General features: G+C 49.6%; 1 protein-coding gene across 1 annotated transcript in view; it reads left to right on the forward strand.

Annotated features, from left to right (window-relative positions):
- Window positions 1–17,025, forward strand: part of SPSB4 (splA/ryanodine receptor domain and SOCS box containing 4) — a 78,234-nt gene extending 61,209 nt beyond the window's left edge. The window contains exon 3 of the mRNA XM_057740290.1: window positions 16,898–17,025. Coding sequence (XP_057596273.1) covers window positions 16,898–17,025 — 128 coding nt within the window. The remainder of the gene's footprint in view (window positions 1–16,897) is intronic.
- The last annotated feature ends 330 nt before the right edge of the window (window positions 17,026–17,355 follow it).

Consider the following 17,355-nt stretch of genomic DNA (forward strand, 5'->3'; position numbering starts at 1 on the left):
GGCGAGTTATGACCGCCTGTGGCTCACTTTCCTCATCTGCAAAGAGAGATGTTGATGGTTGTGGGGATGAAATAAGCTAATTTATGAATGTTCTTAAAACAGTGCCTGGTGCAGTAAACTCCCTAGAAATGCTGTTATTATTGTTATTATGTTATTAATATCACAATGAGTTTGTGGCATAGCCAGACCTGTGTCTTCTGTCTCCCACTTCAAGAATCTTATCCTACTAAAGTCAAGTATTTGAAAATAAGAAGCGGTGAGGATGTGGAGAAATTGCTGGTGGGAATGTACAATGATGCAGCTGCTGCAGAAAACAGTCTGGCAGGTTCCTCAAAATATTAAACCTGGAATCGACATGACCCAGCAATTCCACTCCTAGGAGGCTGCTTGAGAGAAATGAAAACGGGTTTGCAAACAGATACCTATATGCTAATATTCAAGAAGCACTAATAACAATAGACAAAATGTGAACACACCCCACAATGTCTATCAGTGGATGAATGAACAAAATGTAGGTGTGTCCAGTCCATACAATGGAATATTATGTAGCCATTAAAAGGGGCAAAATTCTGATACATGCTGCAACACAGATGAACCTCAGTGTTGTGCTGAGTGAAGAAAGCCAGATACAAAAGTCACGTATGATTCCATTTATATGGAATATTCAGAATAGATCAGTTCATGGAGAAAGAAAGCAGGTGAGTGGTTGCCAGGGGCTGGAGGAAGGAGGAGTGGGGTGAAACTGCCTAATGGAGACGGGGTTTCCTTTGGGGGTGATGAGAGTCATTTGGAACTTGACAGAGGTCGTGGCTGCACAGCATTGTGAATGTGCTCAATGCCCCTGAATCACGTACTTTAAAATGCTTCCTTTTATGTTATGCAAACTTCACCTCAATTAAAAAATAAAATTCAGTGCAGGGAAGTTGTCCCCAGACTTCAATCCACAGGGCAACTACGTGCATGCAGGAACTATCTGAGGGGTGAACTTAGCCGCTCTGAGCATGGCACTGGGGAAGCACGCTTCACCCCCCAGGGCCCCCAGGAAGCTGTGTGCTTCTCAAATTGAGGGCGGCTGACATTTGTGACTGCCCAGCATCTGGCCTCGCAGACGGCGGGTCCTCAAGAAACATGGGACTCCTGGGGGTAAAAACATAGCCAGTGCACATCGGGTCTGCCTGCCCTCACCCTCTGTGCAGTATTGTGCCAGCAGCTCAGCCTCGGTGCTTGATTTCCTCACTGCGAAGTAACACAGGACGCGGTGCTGTGCCTACACTCGCTAAGTCGGCGCAGTGGGGTGGTGCATCTAAGCCCCATGTGGCCGGGCCAGGCTGGGCCCAGAGGCAGGGCTCAGCAGAGGGCAGCTGCTACTTGCCTCAGGTTACTACTGTTGTTATTTAAATTGAGAAATAAGCCTTTTATTTCTGCAGCTTTATTGAGATGCACCTGGCATGTAACTTTGTATAAGTTTAAGGGCTTTATTAAGATCCAATTTGGCATGTAACTTTGTATAAGTTTAAGGGGCACAACCCTGTGTTGATCTGATACCCTTCATATGTCACAAAACGATTGCCACCATACTGTCAGCTGACACCTCCATCACCTCACATAATTACCGTTTCTTATTTGTGGTAGCACCATTTAAGACCTACTCTCCTAGCAACTTACAAGTGTGTAATACAGTCTTAGGAGGTTACTGTTTCTATCACCCAAGGTCAAGGGGATTCTCAAGCTGTGTTCCTTTAGGAAACTGGTTTTGCCACATTCTGAACTAAGTGATTTTTCTGCCCTTTCTCAACTCCCACGATCAAAAAAGTTTGTCTGTCATTTTTCTCTACTAATGTGTCTTTGTCTATAAACCTCTACCATCTGCCACCCATTGTCTGGAGTAAAATAAGAAATAAGAAGATATCTGATTTTATGGGGAAATAGATATTATAGGCATCTTACACCAAATACAGAAATGTTCTGGGCCTTGAGGGGTGTCCTGTGAGGAGCACAGACTCTGGAGCCCGTGGCTGTGCCGTTTCGTGGAAGGCACGCGCCCTCTCTGTGCCCGAGCTTCCTCATCTCTGAAGTGGGGGCACACGGGGCCTGCCGCAGAGGTGCTGTGGGGACTGACCAGCTGCCCAGGGGCAGCGCTCACACGGCACCTGCTGGGTGAACTCCACATTTGCTGTAGTGGTGGTGGTACCACTACCATTCCCCTGTGGGGGTCCTTGCGGTGCCCCCGACTCCCAGCGTTCTCACCCCTGCGCACAGCCGCCTGGTGCCCACACACGGAGCGCTGTGGGGCAGGGGGGAGAGGGAGGGGTGTGTCTGGTGACTCGGAGAGTGAGACCTGCCCAGTCTGGACTCTTAGAACCCACGCAGAGACCAAAGAGAGAACGTGGGTTCGCGTGACGCTCTGGTTGTCACGTGTAGGTGTGGCTATGATGGCTGTGGAAGGACAGGGAGCAAATTCCCGGAGTTTGTGCCCCTGTGGTTGGATCAAACCTTCTGGCCGTTCACGGGGGATGGGATGCCCCCCACCCCCGCATACGGTGGCAGGTTCCACCTTTCCATCAAGGTGATAGATGAGCTTCACTCCGAGTAGCGGTGACACTGTCAGCCCAGGGCTGTGTCTGGGCCTAGAAATATCAATATTTTGTTTGGCCATACTAACTTAAAATAACTCAGAAATGTCACATAAAAAATCTGGATTCTTGGCTTTTTTGGCAAGGGCCGGGAACCCGGTGGGGCCCGCACTCCTGTTTGGAGCTGAGGCCGGAGCTGAGTGATGGCCCCTTGTGTGTGTCTCCGGTGTCCGTGGGCCCCGCCGCTCCCACCTCACCCACTGCTTCCATCTGCTCCGTGCTGGTCACTTAGGGTACCTGCCTGGCCCCTAGGTATTGGAGTTTCCAGCCAAACGTACGTGTGATTCTAGAAGTGGTTTTCGTTCGTGAACTGATCATTAACTTTTTAAAAATTTATTTATGTATGTGTTTATTGACCACATTGGGTCTTCGTTGCTGCGTGTGGGCTTTCTCTAGTTGCGGCAAGCAGGGGCTACTCTTCATTGTGGTGTCGGGGGTCCTCATGGCAGTGGCTTCTCTTGTTGTGGACCACGGGCTCTAGGCGTGCGGGCTTCAGTAGTTGTGGAACATGGGCTCAATAGTTGTGGCTCACGGGCTCTAGAGCGCAGGCTCAATAGTTGTGGCCCATGGGCTTGGTTGCTCCACGGCATGTGGGATCTTCCTGGAGCAGGGACTGAACCCATGTCCCCTGCATTGGCAGGCGGATTCTTAACCACTGCGCCACCTAGGAAGTCCCTGATCCTTAACTTTTTAAAAAGTTATTTAAAAGTAAGAGATCATTTGCCTTGAAACTAGAAGTGGAAATAGAGCAGTCGTTTCTAAATTTACTAGCTATTATCCTTTATCAGGGCTCTTTACACACTGAAAATATTTATTTGCAGACCTCATCATTTACCACTTCTTAGTAGACACAGTTTTCCTCTTCCAGAGCTATCCCGTAAATACGGGGTTCCTCTTGAGTCTAATTGGATCTTCTGACTAAGGGAGGAGGGAGAGCCAGGGTGAGAAAACTTGGCAGACTCCATCCAAAACTTCAGTTTACTCGTGAGTTTTGCTTCGTTTAAGAAAAACAAGCTTCCACCATCCTCCTCTGGGCCTGTTTCTGAGCTCACACTGGGAAAGGTCAAATAAACACAGTAAATCCATTAGGAGGCCTGCATATTAAGCCCCTGGGGCTGATGCTGTTTAGCAAGAGGCTAAAGTGATGCCGTTTCCCAAATGAAAGTTGGCCTGACCTTGGCAATTTGCTAGAAAACAAGAGTCAACTCTGTCAGTTGGCCTTAGTGGTTGCAAGGAGCACAGCCCCAGGGCTGCTTTGGGAAGGGATTAGGTATTCTGGTGGTTGGACCTGGAGGAGAGAAGATCCCTCACGTGGTCTGCACCTGCTTCCTTGTCCTCTCAAAGGTCTTCAGGCCAAATCCCAGACAGAACCAAGTGGATTAACAGCCTATGAGTAGCTGTCCCCACTAGGCAGTGTGCTTCATCTGGGGAGCCTCAGAGCTTACCTGCCAGCCAGGGCTGGGCGTTGTTGGGTCAGGAGGCCCCCTCCAGTCCATTCAGGGGCCTCTAGTGCACAGACAGTGAGACCAGCACCTGGAGCTAGGCTGGGGCCCAGGGCACGGGGTTGCTGCCGCTGAGTGACAGCATCAGTAGGGCTGCTTTTCCTTTGCAGTGACTGTCAGCCAACCTCCACAGGAGAGTTTGGCAACAGAATGCACATCGAACCACACTGCCTGAATTCCAGTCCCATTTTCACCACTTCAACTGTGGCTTTCGGCGAGTTACTGTGGCCCTTGTTTTCCCCAGTCTGTAAATGGGCTTTCATAATTGTAGCTACCTCACTGGGTCATTGTGAGGAGTAAGTACGATGAGACGTAAAGTGCTTAGAACATCTCACAGTATAGGAAGTGCTAGGTGAGTCCTTGCTGTGGCCACTTACGTCACTGCTGTCATCATCGCCAAAAATCCAGCCAAAGAGCCCAGTAGGAACACCCAGGTGGGCTTTGAAGATCTGCCAACACTCATGCGTGTCCTTACACTTCTGCTTCTGATAGAAAGATTGGAAGGAACATCCCCAAGGTAGAGGAGGCTGATGGGCAGGGCTGGATCGCGGTCCCACGGGCTGGGGCTGGACCCCGGCTCCCTGACGCACTCAGCTGTGCTGGCCTGCAGGGACCTCTGGTCTGAGTGATCTGTGGTCGTCGACATGGAGGCATCCCACACGGGGTGCTGGGTCCTCAGCTCACCATACTAGCTGCCTCTTTTTTTTTTTTTCCACGTTGTCCTAAAAGACTAATTGCTCTGAAAACAAAATAGCTGTCATTTGGCAATGGCCCACAGACACCAGAGCCTACGCCAGGTACCCTCCCCCTGCCCCCGTCTCCTCCTCCCCCTGTCCCCCTTGAGGGAGGGGTCGTCCCCCTTCTACAGAAGAAGCATCTGCCGGGTGAGACCAGAACTGACTCTGCGTCTTCTCACCCCGGGCCTGTGTGTCTCCTTCCCAGCAATGCCTTTCCCCCAGCTATGCTAAGTTCTCAACAGACAAGAGAGTTATTACCCGTTAACTAGAATTTAACTGTAATTCGTCTTCCAGCCAAGTTCTCATTTGAGCCAGATGGAGGCCAACTCATGACTTTTCTCATTCACTTTTGCCTGTTCTCTTTTTTTGTTTTTAACTGAACTTCTGATACACAGAATCAGATTAAACATAATCTTTGGTTGTAATACACTGTCATCATTGGTCCCGTGCAAAGCTCTCTTTCATTCTACTTTGCGGATTTCTGTATTTCTTTCTTTCTAATTTAATGCCGCCGTGAATCCATCATCCATCCCAAGGACTGGAACACTGACCGCCGGGCACTTCTGTGCCTCCCTGGTTTCGCCTTGCCACCCCCCCACCCCTCTGCCTCAAGGCTACCGCTCCTCTGAATTTTGTGTCCGCTGTTCCTTGTAGATTTTTTAGAGTATGTATGTCTAAATAGTGCCTTGCTTAGTTTTAGTTCTCGAACTTTCTAGTTTGCCTCTTCCTTTCCGAATGTCACACTGTGTTCATTACCATGGCCGTAAGGCAGTCCTGCTCTCTGGTTGGCAAGTCCTGCTGTCCCCACACTTAGTCTTCTTCTCTGGAAGGAGACACACCACAAGGAATGAGGGGTCCCATCCCTGAGGGTCCCAACCTTGTCCTGGATGGGATGAGTCCTGTCTCTGAAGGACCCTGCTCCCCTCTCTGGTCTCCCCATGTTGGACGTGTTTCTTTCCGTGTCTGCAGGGGCAGCCGGTTTGTTCGCGTGGCCGCAGCAGTAGAGATAACTTCTAGGGGTGTTGGGATGATCCATGTTGCTGGGTAGACGCCAGCCAGAGGCCCCCCCAACCCCGAGGTTCTCCCCACGTGACCAGGGGCTGTCCTCGCCCAGAGCCAGGGTGTCCAGCCATAATGCAGCTCCCTGGGGCGAGCTCCAAATCGAAAACAGTCAATTTTCTGGGAAAATTTTCAGCTGAGTCAGGAGCACCGAGGAACCGGTGCTGTGTGTTGCTAATTCTGTCTGCCTTCAGGAACCTTGCTGGAGGGTTCTTTAGCCGACTTAAGGCAGTAGGAAAGGGCTACTTCTAAAATTCATTCCCTGCACTAGAAGAGCTGGGCCACAGTTTGCTTTGTAGAGATGAAGGCTCGTTGCAGCTGCCTCCCCTCCCCCAGACACCAGCCTGCCCATCCCCACAGACCCAGCACCCGCAATGTGCGAAGCAGAGCCGTGGGGCTGGGCAGCAAGACAAGAGCCAGTCCCTGCCTTGGGAGCCCGCAGTCTGCAGGGGCGAAGACGACGTCACCTCGATGTCAGGTGATGCGCAGGATGTCACGTGGTGTGGGTTCATCCCCCAAACACTCCCAGTCACCCTCGTGGGCGCTTGGCTAAGACACCTAGGGTAAAGCCTCTGTTCCCAGTGAGGTAAGGACACTGACTTTTTTTTTTTTAAACAGAAGAGACTTTCTCCAACAATTGATTATTGTTTCCTCAAAATGTCTTCTGGGAAAACTGTGACCTTTTCCCAGTGTTACACAAAAGAGATTTCTCTGAACACATCTTAGAGATATGCCTTCAGAGCCGCCAAACATCCTTCTCACCCCTCAGCTGAGATAACTCTTCTTCATCCTCTAAAACTGCTCTTAGCTGCAGCCTCCTCCAGGAAGCTGTCCTAGACACCCCCAGGCTTGGTTAGGTGCCCCTCTTCCTGGCTCCCACAGCTCCCCCTACAATTCCTTCTCTGAAGCACAGACCTCTCTGGACTGGACCATTTATTTCAGTCTCCCTGTCCTGTCTGTATCGCCTGAGCCTCTGTGTGCCCAGCTCCCTGCTTAGGATCTGCAGAGCACATGTGTAAGTAGAAGTCTGATGAATACATGCATGTGCGATGGGCATCAGTTGGTCAAGACTTTATCCTCAAAATCCACAAGATGACATTAGAACTCTGGTATGTTTCCAGTCCCTTCTTGAGAAGGCTAAATTAAAACAGTGATGTTCTTCGTGCCTTGAATTCTCCATCTGCAGAATGGGCCAGTGAAGGTATCTTACGTGGTTCAGGTTTGCTGCTGAAACAAACTGGCCTTGGCCTTGTACCAGGGTGGAGGCTGAGCTCAGAGTTCTATCTAGCACAGCTCCCCGCACCCCAGCCAGGCTCTCAGAGGCTGGGCAGGTGATGAGACTGACTTTCCTCTCCCCACGCCTTCCGAACCCAGGCACACAGAGATTTCTCCAGGCTGCATCTGCTTGGAGGTTGAAAAGGCCCAGTAGGGGCTAAGGACGCAAACCACCCAAGAGGGGAGTCCCCGATGCCTGCCTGGAACCATTCATTCATCCTCCCAGCTGGGAGAGGACAACAGCTAACACCCCCTGGCTTCAGCAGGGTCAGGCATGGCTGCAAGGTGAGCGGACCGGCAGCCCCAGCCCTGCCGAGATCTTGGCCAGCAGGACAGAGAGTACCAGTGGATGGAAGGCCCTCAGACAGGGGATTCAGGTCACCAGATCCCTCATTCTTTTGACAGTGCTGGGGCTAAAATGAGCTTCACCTGGTAAAGCTGAGCACAGCCTCTGAGCAGCCAGCATTATCTTCAAAAGCACAGCAGATGTAACCAGCCAGGCCCCCAGAACTGGCTCAGCACCACCTCCCCCAGGAAGCCTGCCTGGCCTGTGCCAGCAGCCTGGAAGCCACGGCCCTGGGTTTCCAAGGCTCATCTAACATGTATCTCACAGGCATCTTTGGCCTTGTCATTCACTTTTTCTTGTGCGTTGAAGCCTAATGTGATTGGGTCCAGTCAGAGTCCTTCCACTGCCGGGATTAAATGTGACTTCTGTTCCGTCAAGCATCAGCTGGTGGAAAGGACCTCCTGCCAGATGGTGGCCGAGGCCAGCCAGCGCCCAGGGCTGCCAGCTGCTCAGCCATTTGCCAGGCAGTTGCGAGGCTGGGTCGGGGACAGGAGACTGTGAAGGGGAACACAGATGACCTGAATGCAAGAGGCTTCTAGTCCCCAGCTCGTTGTCCAGCCCCAGCCCTGCGCCCCCACAGCCACTCACTGGCCACCACGTCTTGCCTGCCTGCCCCCATACCCTTTGTCCCTGGGATGGTGAATTGTTCAACTGGCTGAGGAGGGAGGTGAAGAAAAGCAATGCTGATGGTTTGAGCAAAAGAGAGGGGGAAGTAATGGTCACGATGGGGGTGGCTGATCCAGCAGTCACCGAGGTCCTGGGAGGGGCACTTAGGAGCGATGCTGAGGTCCATGGTGTGGTCCAGGATGTGGGTAGCTGGGGGGAGGAGGGTGGCCTTGAGGATGAGGCGGTCCAGACCCAGGAGGCCGAGGGAGGAGAGTGCTGCACCTGTGGAGGATTCGGCGGCGGGGTGGGAGGGTGGGGGGGGGTATGGGCAGGTATGGGTTGAGAAGGGACTAGGGAGGCCAGGACAGAGCCTGGACAAATGAGGGGCCAGAGGTCCGTAGATGACAGCAGCGAGGACGAGGGGACCTGGCCAAGGGGTGTGAGCCACGGAGGAACTGGGACTTCTCACAGCAGATGGAAGTTGCAGAGCTTTGTATGTGGCAAAGGAATGAGGGATCCTGCCCACCTCCTGGCCCTGAGATGCCAACAGCCCCCAGCGAAGGTTGAAGGGCAGTGGCGTCCTAGGAGAGGAATCTGGGTTCAGTTGGGGGAGAGGTGGAGGGAGTTCTCAGAAAAGAAGTTAGGGTGCAATTTTCTGTATGGAGTGGCACTTCCGGAGGGCACAGTGGGAGTTCTGAGGGTGGGAAAGCTGAGAGGTCAGAGTTCAGGAGGCATGGAGCATTGGGGCAGGGGGTAGCACTTTAGAGACATGACGGCCCCTGGAAGGAGGCTCCTCCGAACATCACAATCTAATGGGCCTTTACATCACTCATTATACCTTCCTTTGCTTCTGTGTTCCATTTACTACCCCCCTTTCCTGGAAGCTTGTGCCATCCTGCTTCCTGGATTCCCTTTTCATTTTGCTGGAGTACCTCCTTAAGTAACTTTCAGGCTGGGTGGATAGAAGCTCTTCTTTTAGAGCCACTGAACACATCTGAAAATGTAGCTGCTGTTCACTCCACAGCAGTGTAGCTCCCCTTTGCCTGGGAGCACCACAGAGTCTTTTTTTTTTCAATAAATTTATTTATTTATTTATTGGCTGTGTTGGGTCTTTGTTGCTGCACATGGGCTTTCTCCAGTTGCAGAGAGCAGGGGCTACTCTCCATTGTGGTACACGGGCTCCTCATTGTGGTGGCTTCTCTTGTTGTGGAGCACAGGCTCTAGGTGCAAGGGCTTCAGTAGTCGTGACACATGGGCTCAATAGTTGTGGCACACAGGCTTAGTTGCACCATGGCACGTGGGATCTTCCCAGACCACGGCTTGAACCTGTGTCCCCTGCATTGGCAGGTGGATTCTTAACCACTGTGCCACCTAGGAACTCCCCACCACAGCCTTTAGGTGAGAATGTTTTGCTGTCTAGTCCTGGATCAGGGAGCTGGTGGGTGGGCCAGCCCCTTGGGCACTTCCCCTGGGTGGAAGTGTCTGTGCCCATGACGCTTGCTGGCACCAAGATCATCTGAAGATGCTGCTTTTGTTCTGGCTGTAGTCTAACTCTTTTTGTTGGGGAAACAGTGAAGCTTCTTGCTAAGAGAAAACTCCAGATTCCGGGGGCTTTCTAGATGTGAGCTGAGTTCTCTGTTGGCCATGATAGGGCCAGTTGGTAGAGGGATGGCATATTTTAGAAGTGAGCAGATAATGACACATGTGTCCCTTTGTGTAGCTAGCTAAGTGGATTGACACCTGACAGGTGCAGACCCAGAGGGTGGGGGAGCCACATCACTGGGGAAGAGGCGACACTTGATACGGGTCCTGAAAGAGGAGGCAGGCTCCCGACAGGCAGTCCAAGGGAGGATGTCCTAGCTGAAGGAATAGCATGAGAAGAGGCCCAGAGGCACGCAGGCAATTCTCTGAGTCTTTGGACACCAAAGCCATGGCCTGCGGAATGTCGTGAGCACAGCGTCTGACGTGTAGAGTGTGTGTGCTTGCCCACATGCGTGTCTTCTCCTTTTCTTCCCCAAAACAAACAATGTCTACTTAAGTTCAGATTTCAGGGCTGTTACTGAAAGTTTCCCCCATCTGCTGACCATTGTCTAAACTGTTCCAAAAGAATTTCACCTCTTGACCTTAAGAAGAAATGAACTTTTTTTTTTTCAAAATATAAAAAAAATGGGGGTAGGGTGATGACCCGTGTCTTGGCATCTCCCCATCATCAGCAGAGGAGACTTCGAGGGGCCCAGAGAAGCAGGTTAAGGCACCACGTGCCTAGATCTCTACTGTTTCTGTCATAAACACAGACCATCAAAACCAGGTGAGCCAACTCCCCCATTTTATTGACAGCAAAACAGAGACGCTGGTCAATTCTATGGCTTACTAAGGGTCATGCAGCGGGCGAGTGGTGGAGAATTAAGGAAAATTCAGCTCTCTGGAGAACTTTGGAAATGATTGCCTTGTGATATTTTTAGCACAGAACCAGACATCTAGCCCTGGCTCCAATAAGTCTTCATCAAGAGCAGAGCATTGCTGTCAATTAGGATGATGTACTGGGGCATTTTTAGGACCACAGTAAGTAAATTATTACTATTTTTAAAGGTACATCTTGGTCTGATGGCCTGAAGTAAGACATACTGTTGAGAGAATGCCTTTGGAACAGGGGACATGTTGTGCCATACCATTGTCACAAGGCATGGCTGGCAGTGTTACTGCACCCATTTTACAGATGAGAAAAATGTGGCTCTGGGAGGATGAGCCAGCTCTCTGGCCCACTGGTGGTGAGAGCAGAAGCTGGATAGTTTTCTTTCTTTCTTTTTTTTTTAATAAATGTTTATTGCATTTTTTTTTCTTTTGGCTGTGCCACGCAGCATGCAGGATCTCAGTTCCCCAACCAGGGATCGAACCTGGGCCCCCTGAAGTGGAAGCATGTAGCCTTAACCGCTGGACCACCAGGGAATTCCCTAGGAGCAGAAGCTGGGATTCCAAGCCAGCCCCTTCCCCGCACTTTGCCTACTGGGGCAGGTGGAAAGGTGCCCGGCTTGTGTCATATACACACCCACCCACCAGGGGGCCAAGGCACTCCTAACTCAGTCAGTGACTAATTTTTTTTTTAATGTAAATGTTTTTTTTTGTTTGTTTGTTTGTAAACTTGTTTGTGAAGTATAACATATGTGCTGAAAGTGTACAAGTCTCAGGTGATTAAGCCTATGATTTGTACAAACTGAACATACTGGTATTACCAGAGCTCAAAATCGAGGAGCAGAACAATACCCACTCTCCAGTCACTACTCCCCCCAATGTCCCCACTGCCCTTAACGTCATCATCCTGTTTTTGAATGTTACACCAAATGTGCTTCTTTCACTCAAAATTATGTTTGAGTGATTCATCCATGTTTTTTGCATGTAATTGTGGTTCCTTCATTCTTATAGCTGACTAGTATTCTTCTATAAGAAGAGACACAGTTTTGTGTGTGCATTCCACTGTTGGTGGACAGTAGAATTCTTATTTCCAGTCTTCTCTAAGCGTCTGCATACGTGCATTTTGGTGAGCATGTGTACACCAGGGGGAGACTGGTGAGTCATGGGTTCAGTCTTAGTAGACACTCTCAGTTTTCCAAAATGGTTATGCCAGTTTACACGCTCACTCAAAGCCATATGAGAGTTCCAGTTGCTCCACATCCTCACTAGCACTTGCTACTGTCTTATTTTAGTTTTAGCCATTCTTGTTGGCATATAGCAGAGTCACAGTATGGTATTAATTTGTACCTTTCTGATGGTTCTTGAAGTTGAGCACTTTTTCATATATTTATTGGTTATTTGGATATTCACTTTTGCAAACAGTGATTCCCTTTTAAGTTCATCTTTGCTGGAAAATATTTCTGAGAGTGGCTCCCGTGCTGAAAGATGCTATGTTTCTCTTCCCACCTGAGTGATCATTTCTTTTCTTTTAATATTTATTTATTTATTTATTTGGTCATGCCAGGTCTTAGTTGTGGCACATGGGCTCCTTAGGTGCAGCAGGCAGGCTCCTTAGTTGCAGCTTGAGGGCTCCTTTAGTTGTGGCATGGGGGCTTCTTAGTTGTGGCATGCATGTGGGATCTAGTTCCCTGACCAGGGATGGACCCCGGCCCCCTGCATTGGGAGCGCAGATTCTTAACCACTGTACCACCAGGGAAGTCCCTGGGTGATCATTTCTAACCCTTGACATTTGGCAGTTCTAGGAAGGGTTGCAAAGCCAAAGGGAGTTAGAAAGAGGAGTTGGGGAATGGCCCAGGCTACACTGGGCATCCTCGGAGCTCTGGAAGCTCCACAGCCAAGGCAAGAACTTTGTGCACTTTAGGGTTGCTGTGAAGTCATCAGTTAAAGTTCTCTCAGAAATTAGGAGAGATGGTTTATATTTCACATTTAGAGCTAAAGATGTGCTCTGAACTCCAGCCTTTCCCCCATCCCTCGCCTCCTTTGGAGTTTGGGCTCTGGACTGATTTCAGTGACTTCAGAGGAATGAAGAAAAACACAGCTCTTTTCTTTTCTTCAGCTCCTAAGTGGGCAGGGAACACACAGGGAATTGAGTTTGCCGACCAAGCTTAGCATTTTGGGTATTGAGGACCTAGTATGTGCCTAGCTTTAAAGTGACTGTGAAAGCTCTTAAGCTCTGGCAATGATTCTCAAATGTTAACAGCTCAAAATTTTCCTGATGCAAAATGCAAACCCATCTCCCATCCCTCAGAGAAGAAACTGCTAGCCTCCCAGCAGACCTCACCTCATTATCAGCCCTGCCCAAGCTCATCTTCATAAAGGGTGACCAAGTGCCTGCATGGGGAAGAGATAGCTAGAAGTGCTGCAAGTCAGACACCTGCTATGTGCTGGCCATTGTGCCAGGTGCTTTACACTTTCTAACTCATTTAACCCTCACCACAAGCCTCTTGTCAGTTAAGACTTGCCCAGTTCTCAGTGGGTTTACAGGAAATTGGGGAGCTCAGACAGCAACCTTGCCAGGTAAGAGCCATTTATTTCAATAGTTTGAAACAGCTGTAGAAGACACACCCCAAAGCAGCAAGTCAATTCATTCACTCAACAGATGGTTTCTGGGCCATGGCCCCGTGACAGGCTTAGGCTGGGGGCTGGGGGCTGGGGGCCCTAAGAGATTAGTCAGACTGATGTCTTTTAAGAAGTTCACAGTCTCCTTGTAATTCATTTAACAGTGAATGAGGAGGCAAAAGGAACAGGACAACTAAAGCAACGCATGATTCTTAGCTGGGTTCTTTTGCCAGAAAGGACACTTTGAGCCTGTTGGTGATACTTGAAAGGGGCCTGAGTATTACATGGCAGTAGTGCCACGTGACCTCCTGATTTAGTGGCTGCACTGTGGTCATACAGGAGAATGACCCCATTTTCCATTTGTAGGAAATGCACACTAAAGTAATTAGGGGCGACTGGGCATCAGGTTGGCAACCTATTCTCAAATGGATCAGGAAAAAATTCTTTGTACCATACTCGCAACCTTTCTATAAGATCATTATTTTCAGAATAAGCATGGAGAGACTTCTCAGTGTGTGGACGCAGGGTCAGTGTCAGTGTGGAGTCCTGCTCAGCTGAATGCTGATTCAGGAGAAAGCTAAAGCCTTTGTGAAGACTTGATGAAGAAACACAGCAAAGAATCAGAGGGCGCATCTTTTAATGCCAGCCATGGCTGGTTTCATGGGTTCAAGGCTAGAACCAGCCTTCACAATGTAAAAGTAAGGGGCGAGGCAGTGAGTGTAGATATAGTAGCTGCCTGGGAATTTCCTGAATTCTCTTCGTCTCAGAGAAAAGATGAAGAGAGACAAGAGGAAGAAGAATTAACTGAAGAACCAAAGAGATTCATGACTCAGGAAATGGCAAGGGGGTTTTCTTTATTTGAGGAGGCACTGTTAGTTTTCGAGGCACAGGACCTGAATGTAGAACGGTGCAGGAAGGTTGCAGCAGCCGTTCAGTATGTAATCCAGTGCTACCGTGTCATCTATGATGAGAAAAAAAGAGCTACTACCCAGACATCACTGGATGGTTTTTTCAAGAGGGTAGATAGAACTGAATCCAGCAAAGGACCAGAACCTGTGCCATCCATGTCAGGCGTGAGTGACACTGCAGCTTGTCCTCCATCTCCTATTGCTGACGAGCCTTCAGCTCTACCATCTCCCGCCTCCTCCCCCTCCTCCAGTCAGGAACTCTTCTTACCTGTTCACTGCATGCCAGCCCCTGTATGCCAGCTACTGTACTATACTTTTCAAGGTTCTGTACTATAAGATTTTAAATGTTTATTTATTTTTTATTTTTTATGTATTATTTGTGTGAAAAGTATTATAAACCTATTACAGTACTGTATAGTTGATTGTGCTAGTTGGGTGCCTAGGCTAACTTTGTTGGACTTATGAACAAATTGGACTTACGAATGCGCTCTCAGAATGGAACTGGTTCGTATGTAGGGGACGTACTGTAAACCTAACACAGCAAAGGGACAGAACAGATGCTCAATAAATGTGGTTAAGCTATAAAACAGTTTCCAGTTTCCAGCTGCCTGGGTCGAACTCCCAGCTTTGCCATTTACCAGCTGTGTGTCCTTGAGCAAGTGACTTACCCACTCTGTGTTTCTCTTTCTTCCTCCTTAAAATGGAGATAATAATAATAAAAGTTCCTACCCTAAGAGGTAATTGTGAGTTTGATACATACATTGATGTGAATTGGTATAGATAAAGAGCTTAGCACAGCGCCTGGCCACATAATATGCCTTCAATAAACAGTAGCTACAATTATATTTCATCTCTCATGTTGCCTGGTAAGTAAGTAGCAATTGCTCATTAAATAAGGACTTTTAAGGTTTCTTCCTCCCTACCTCCAGTGGTACAGGCAGCAAGCGCGGGTGCTATAGGAACTGGAAGGATACCGTGGGACCTTGCAGTGGGCAGGTCAAGATGTCCAAGATGGGAAGATTCTGGTGGGAAGGCAGGGAAAGGGGTTCGCAGAGGCATAATTTGGGAGACAATGCAAAGCTTGGATGAGAACCAGGTGGGGGACAGTGAGAGGAGAGCTGGGTGCAGGGGTGTTGCTAGGGGAGAGACGGGGACACCTCGAGGGAGGTGTCAGGTATTGGCCTCGGCATGGTGACCGTGTGACCACAAGACAAGGGGGAAGTACTCTGCTTTCTCAGCCTGGGAAAGAGGGAACGCCCAGGCCTCCCTGGCTAACTTCAGGAGTTTGTATGAGGATCAAAAGAGGATATGGAGGTGGGAGTGTTTAAAGCCACCAACACTCCACGCAGATATGCCATCACGCAGCCTTGGCCCACGTGGAGGAGGGCTGGGAGCACTCTCGTGTGTGGCTTTCACTGCACCAGCCACGTCCGGCTTTGATTTTAATGACTCTCCTCAGTAACTCTGCAGCTCCAATAAATGAAAATTCCTATAAAACACACTCTCGACAACCTTCCTGTTCCTTCCATTCCCTTGTGATATTATTCCTCTCACAACTCTTGTGTTAGTGTTTACCACTTACAGTTTTATTGTATCTTAGCACGTTATAGAATGCTTTTAAAACATCACTTGTTCTGTGGACCAAAAAAAGTGTGAAGATGCAGCTTCAGGCCTCTAGCATGTTCCTGTGGGCTTGGGGAAACTAGGGCTGCAGAAGCCACACGAGACAGCATGTGACCACCATCCTCTTCATTCCAGATCCAGCTGTCCAGCACCATTCCTCTCCTTCCAGACCTCCCAGCCTGTCCTATCTCATGCCTCTGTGCTTTTACCTGTTCTCTCTTCCTAGAACACCCTCCCCAACCTCATATCACATAAAACTCCTATTCACCCTTCAAAACCCCATTCAGGTATCCACTCTTTGAAGCTTTCAAACAACTCTTCCATATGGGAACTGCCCAGTTTCTGTCCTTGCACATTTAAGAATTATTGCACATGTGACATTCTGCTACAATTATTCACATATTTAAACTTCCAGACCTCGAGCCTTCCTCCACCCCCAGGGCTGTCATTGGCCTTGGCTTAGTTATCTCTGTATCCCTGAGGTCCCATTAGAGGGCCAGGAAGAGAATAAGAGCTTCATAAGTATGTCTGCAATAAACCTAGTTAAACCTCGTTCGTATGTCCAGAGGTTCCATGGCTTATGAATTTTAATTCATGAATTTTTTTCCAGAACTGGACGTTAGAAGAAAATGCATTCCTCCACTGACCATTAAAAGAGGCTGTAGGAGAAGTCTGAGGGTTCAAAGGCATTTCAAACAGCCTCCCCCCCACCCCCACCTCACCTGTTTCTAAGAGGAAGCCCCCTGCAGATCCTCCGTAGGTCAGCGTCTCTCATTTTTATCACGACTTGCAGTGAGAAGTATTTTTTACATTGAGACACACTGAACACCTCCATCAGAGACAGAGCTTTCATAGAGCAGTAGTCACCCCTTGCTATGGGCATTGCTCTCTGTTTCCTCTTTCTTTTTTTTCCTTTCCTTTCTTTTTTTTTTTTTAAATCACTGGTCACCACCTAATGAATTGATTCCATGAGTCTTTCGTCTACTTGGTTGCATCACACAATTTGAAAGACACTGCCCTAGGCCTTCAGCTAATATAAGCAGAGAAGGCTTCTCAGAGGAGCCCGGGGCCCTGAAGGGCAGCTCAGGGGCAGGCGGGCAGGGGATGAGCAGGGGGCGGGTGGGGGTGAGAGGTGCGGGGAGGTCTCCAGCGAGACTAACTCTCTTCCCTCTCGTTGTAGCTGAGCCGCTGCCACTGATGGACCTGTGCCGGAGATGCATCCGCCTGGCCCTGGGCCGCCAGCGCCTACAGGACATCAGCTCCCTGCCCCTGCCTCAGTCTCTCAAAAACTACCTGCAGTACCAGTGAGCCGGGGGCGGAGGGGCAGCAGAGGGCCCCTGCAGCCCCGGGCCTGTCACTTCACAGTCACCCCACGCTTCAGGAAGGACTCTCCCTCCTCGCCCGGGTTCCCTGGGACATTCCGTTCTCGGAAGGGCCAGGACTTCTTCCCAGCTTTGAAAATGAGATGTCTGTTGCCAACAGTGTTTGCTGCCTTGGAAGCAGCCCTCCCAAGTCAGACGCCTCCTTGGAAGGCAGGAAGAACCCAGAGCCGGGCGGAGATCCTGCCTGCTGAGCAGGACACAGCGGCCACCGGTACTGATCTGAGAGCCTGCTTCCTGATTCAAGAGAGTGGATAAA

This window comes from Hippopotamus amphibius, chromosome 6 (genome assembly GCF_030028045.1).
Source record: "Hippopotamus amphibius kiboko isolate mHipAmp2 chromosome 6, mHipAmp2.hap2, whole genome shotgun sequence".
Classification (NCBI taxonomy): Eukaryota; Metazoa; Chordata; class Mammalia; order Artiodactyla; family Hippopotamidae; genus Hippopotamus; species Hippopotamus amphibius.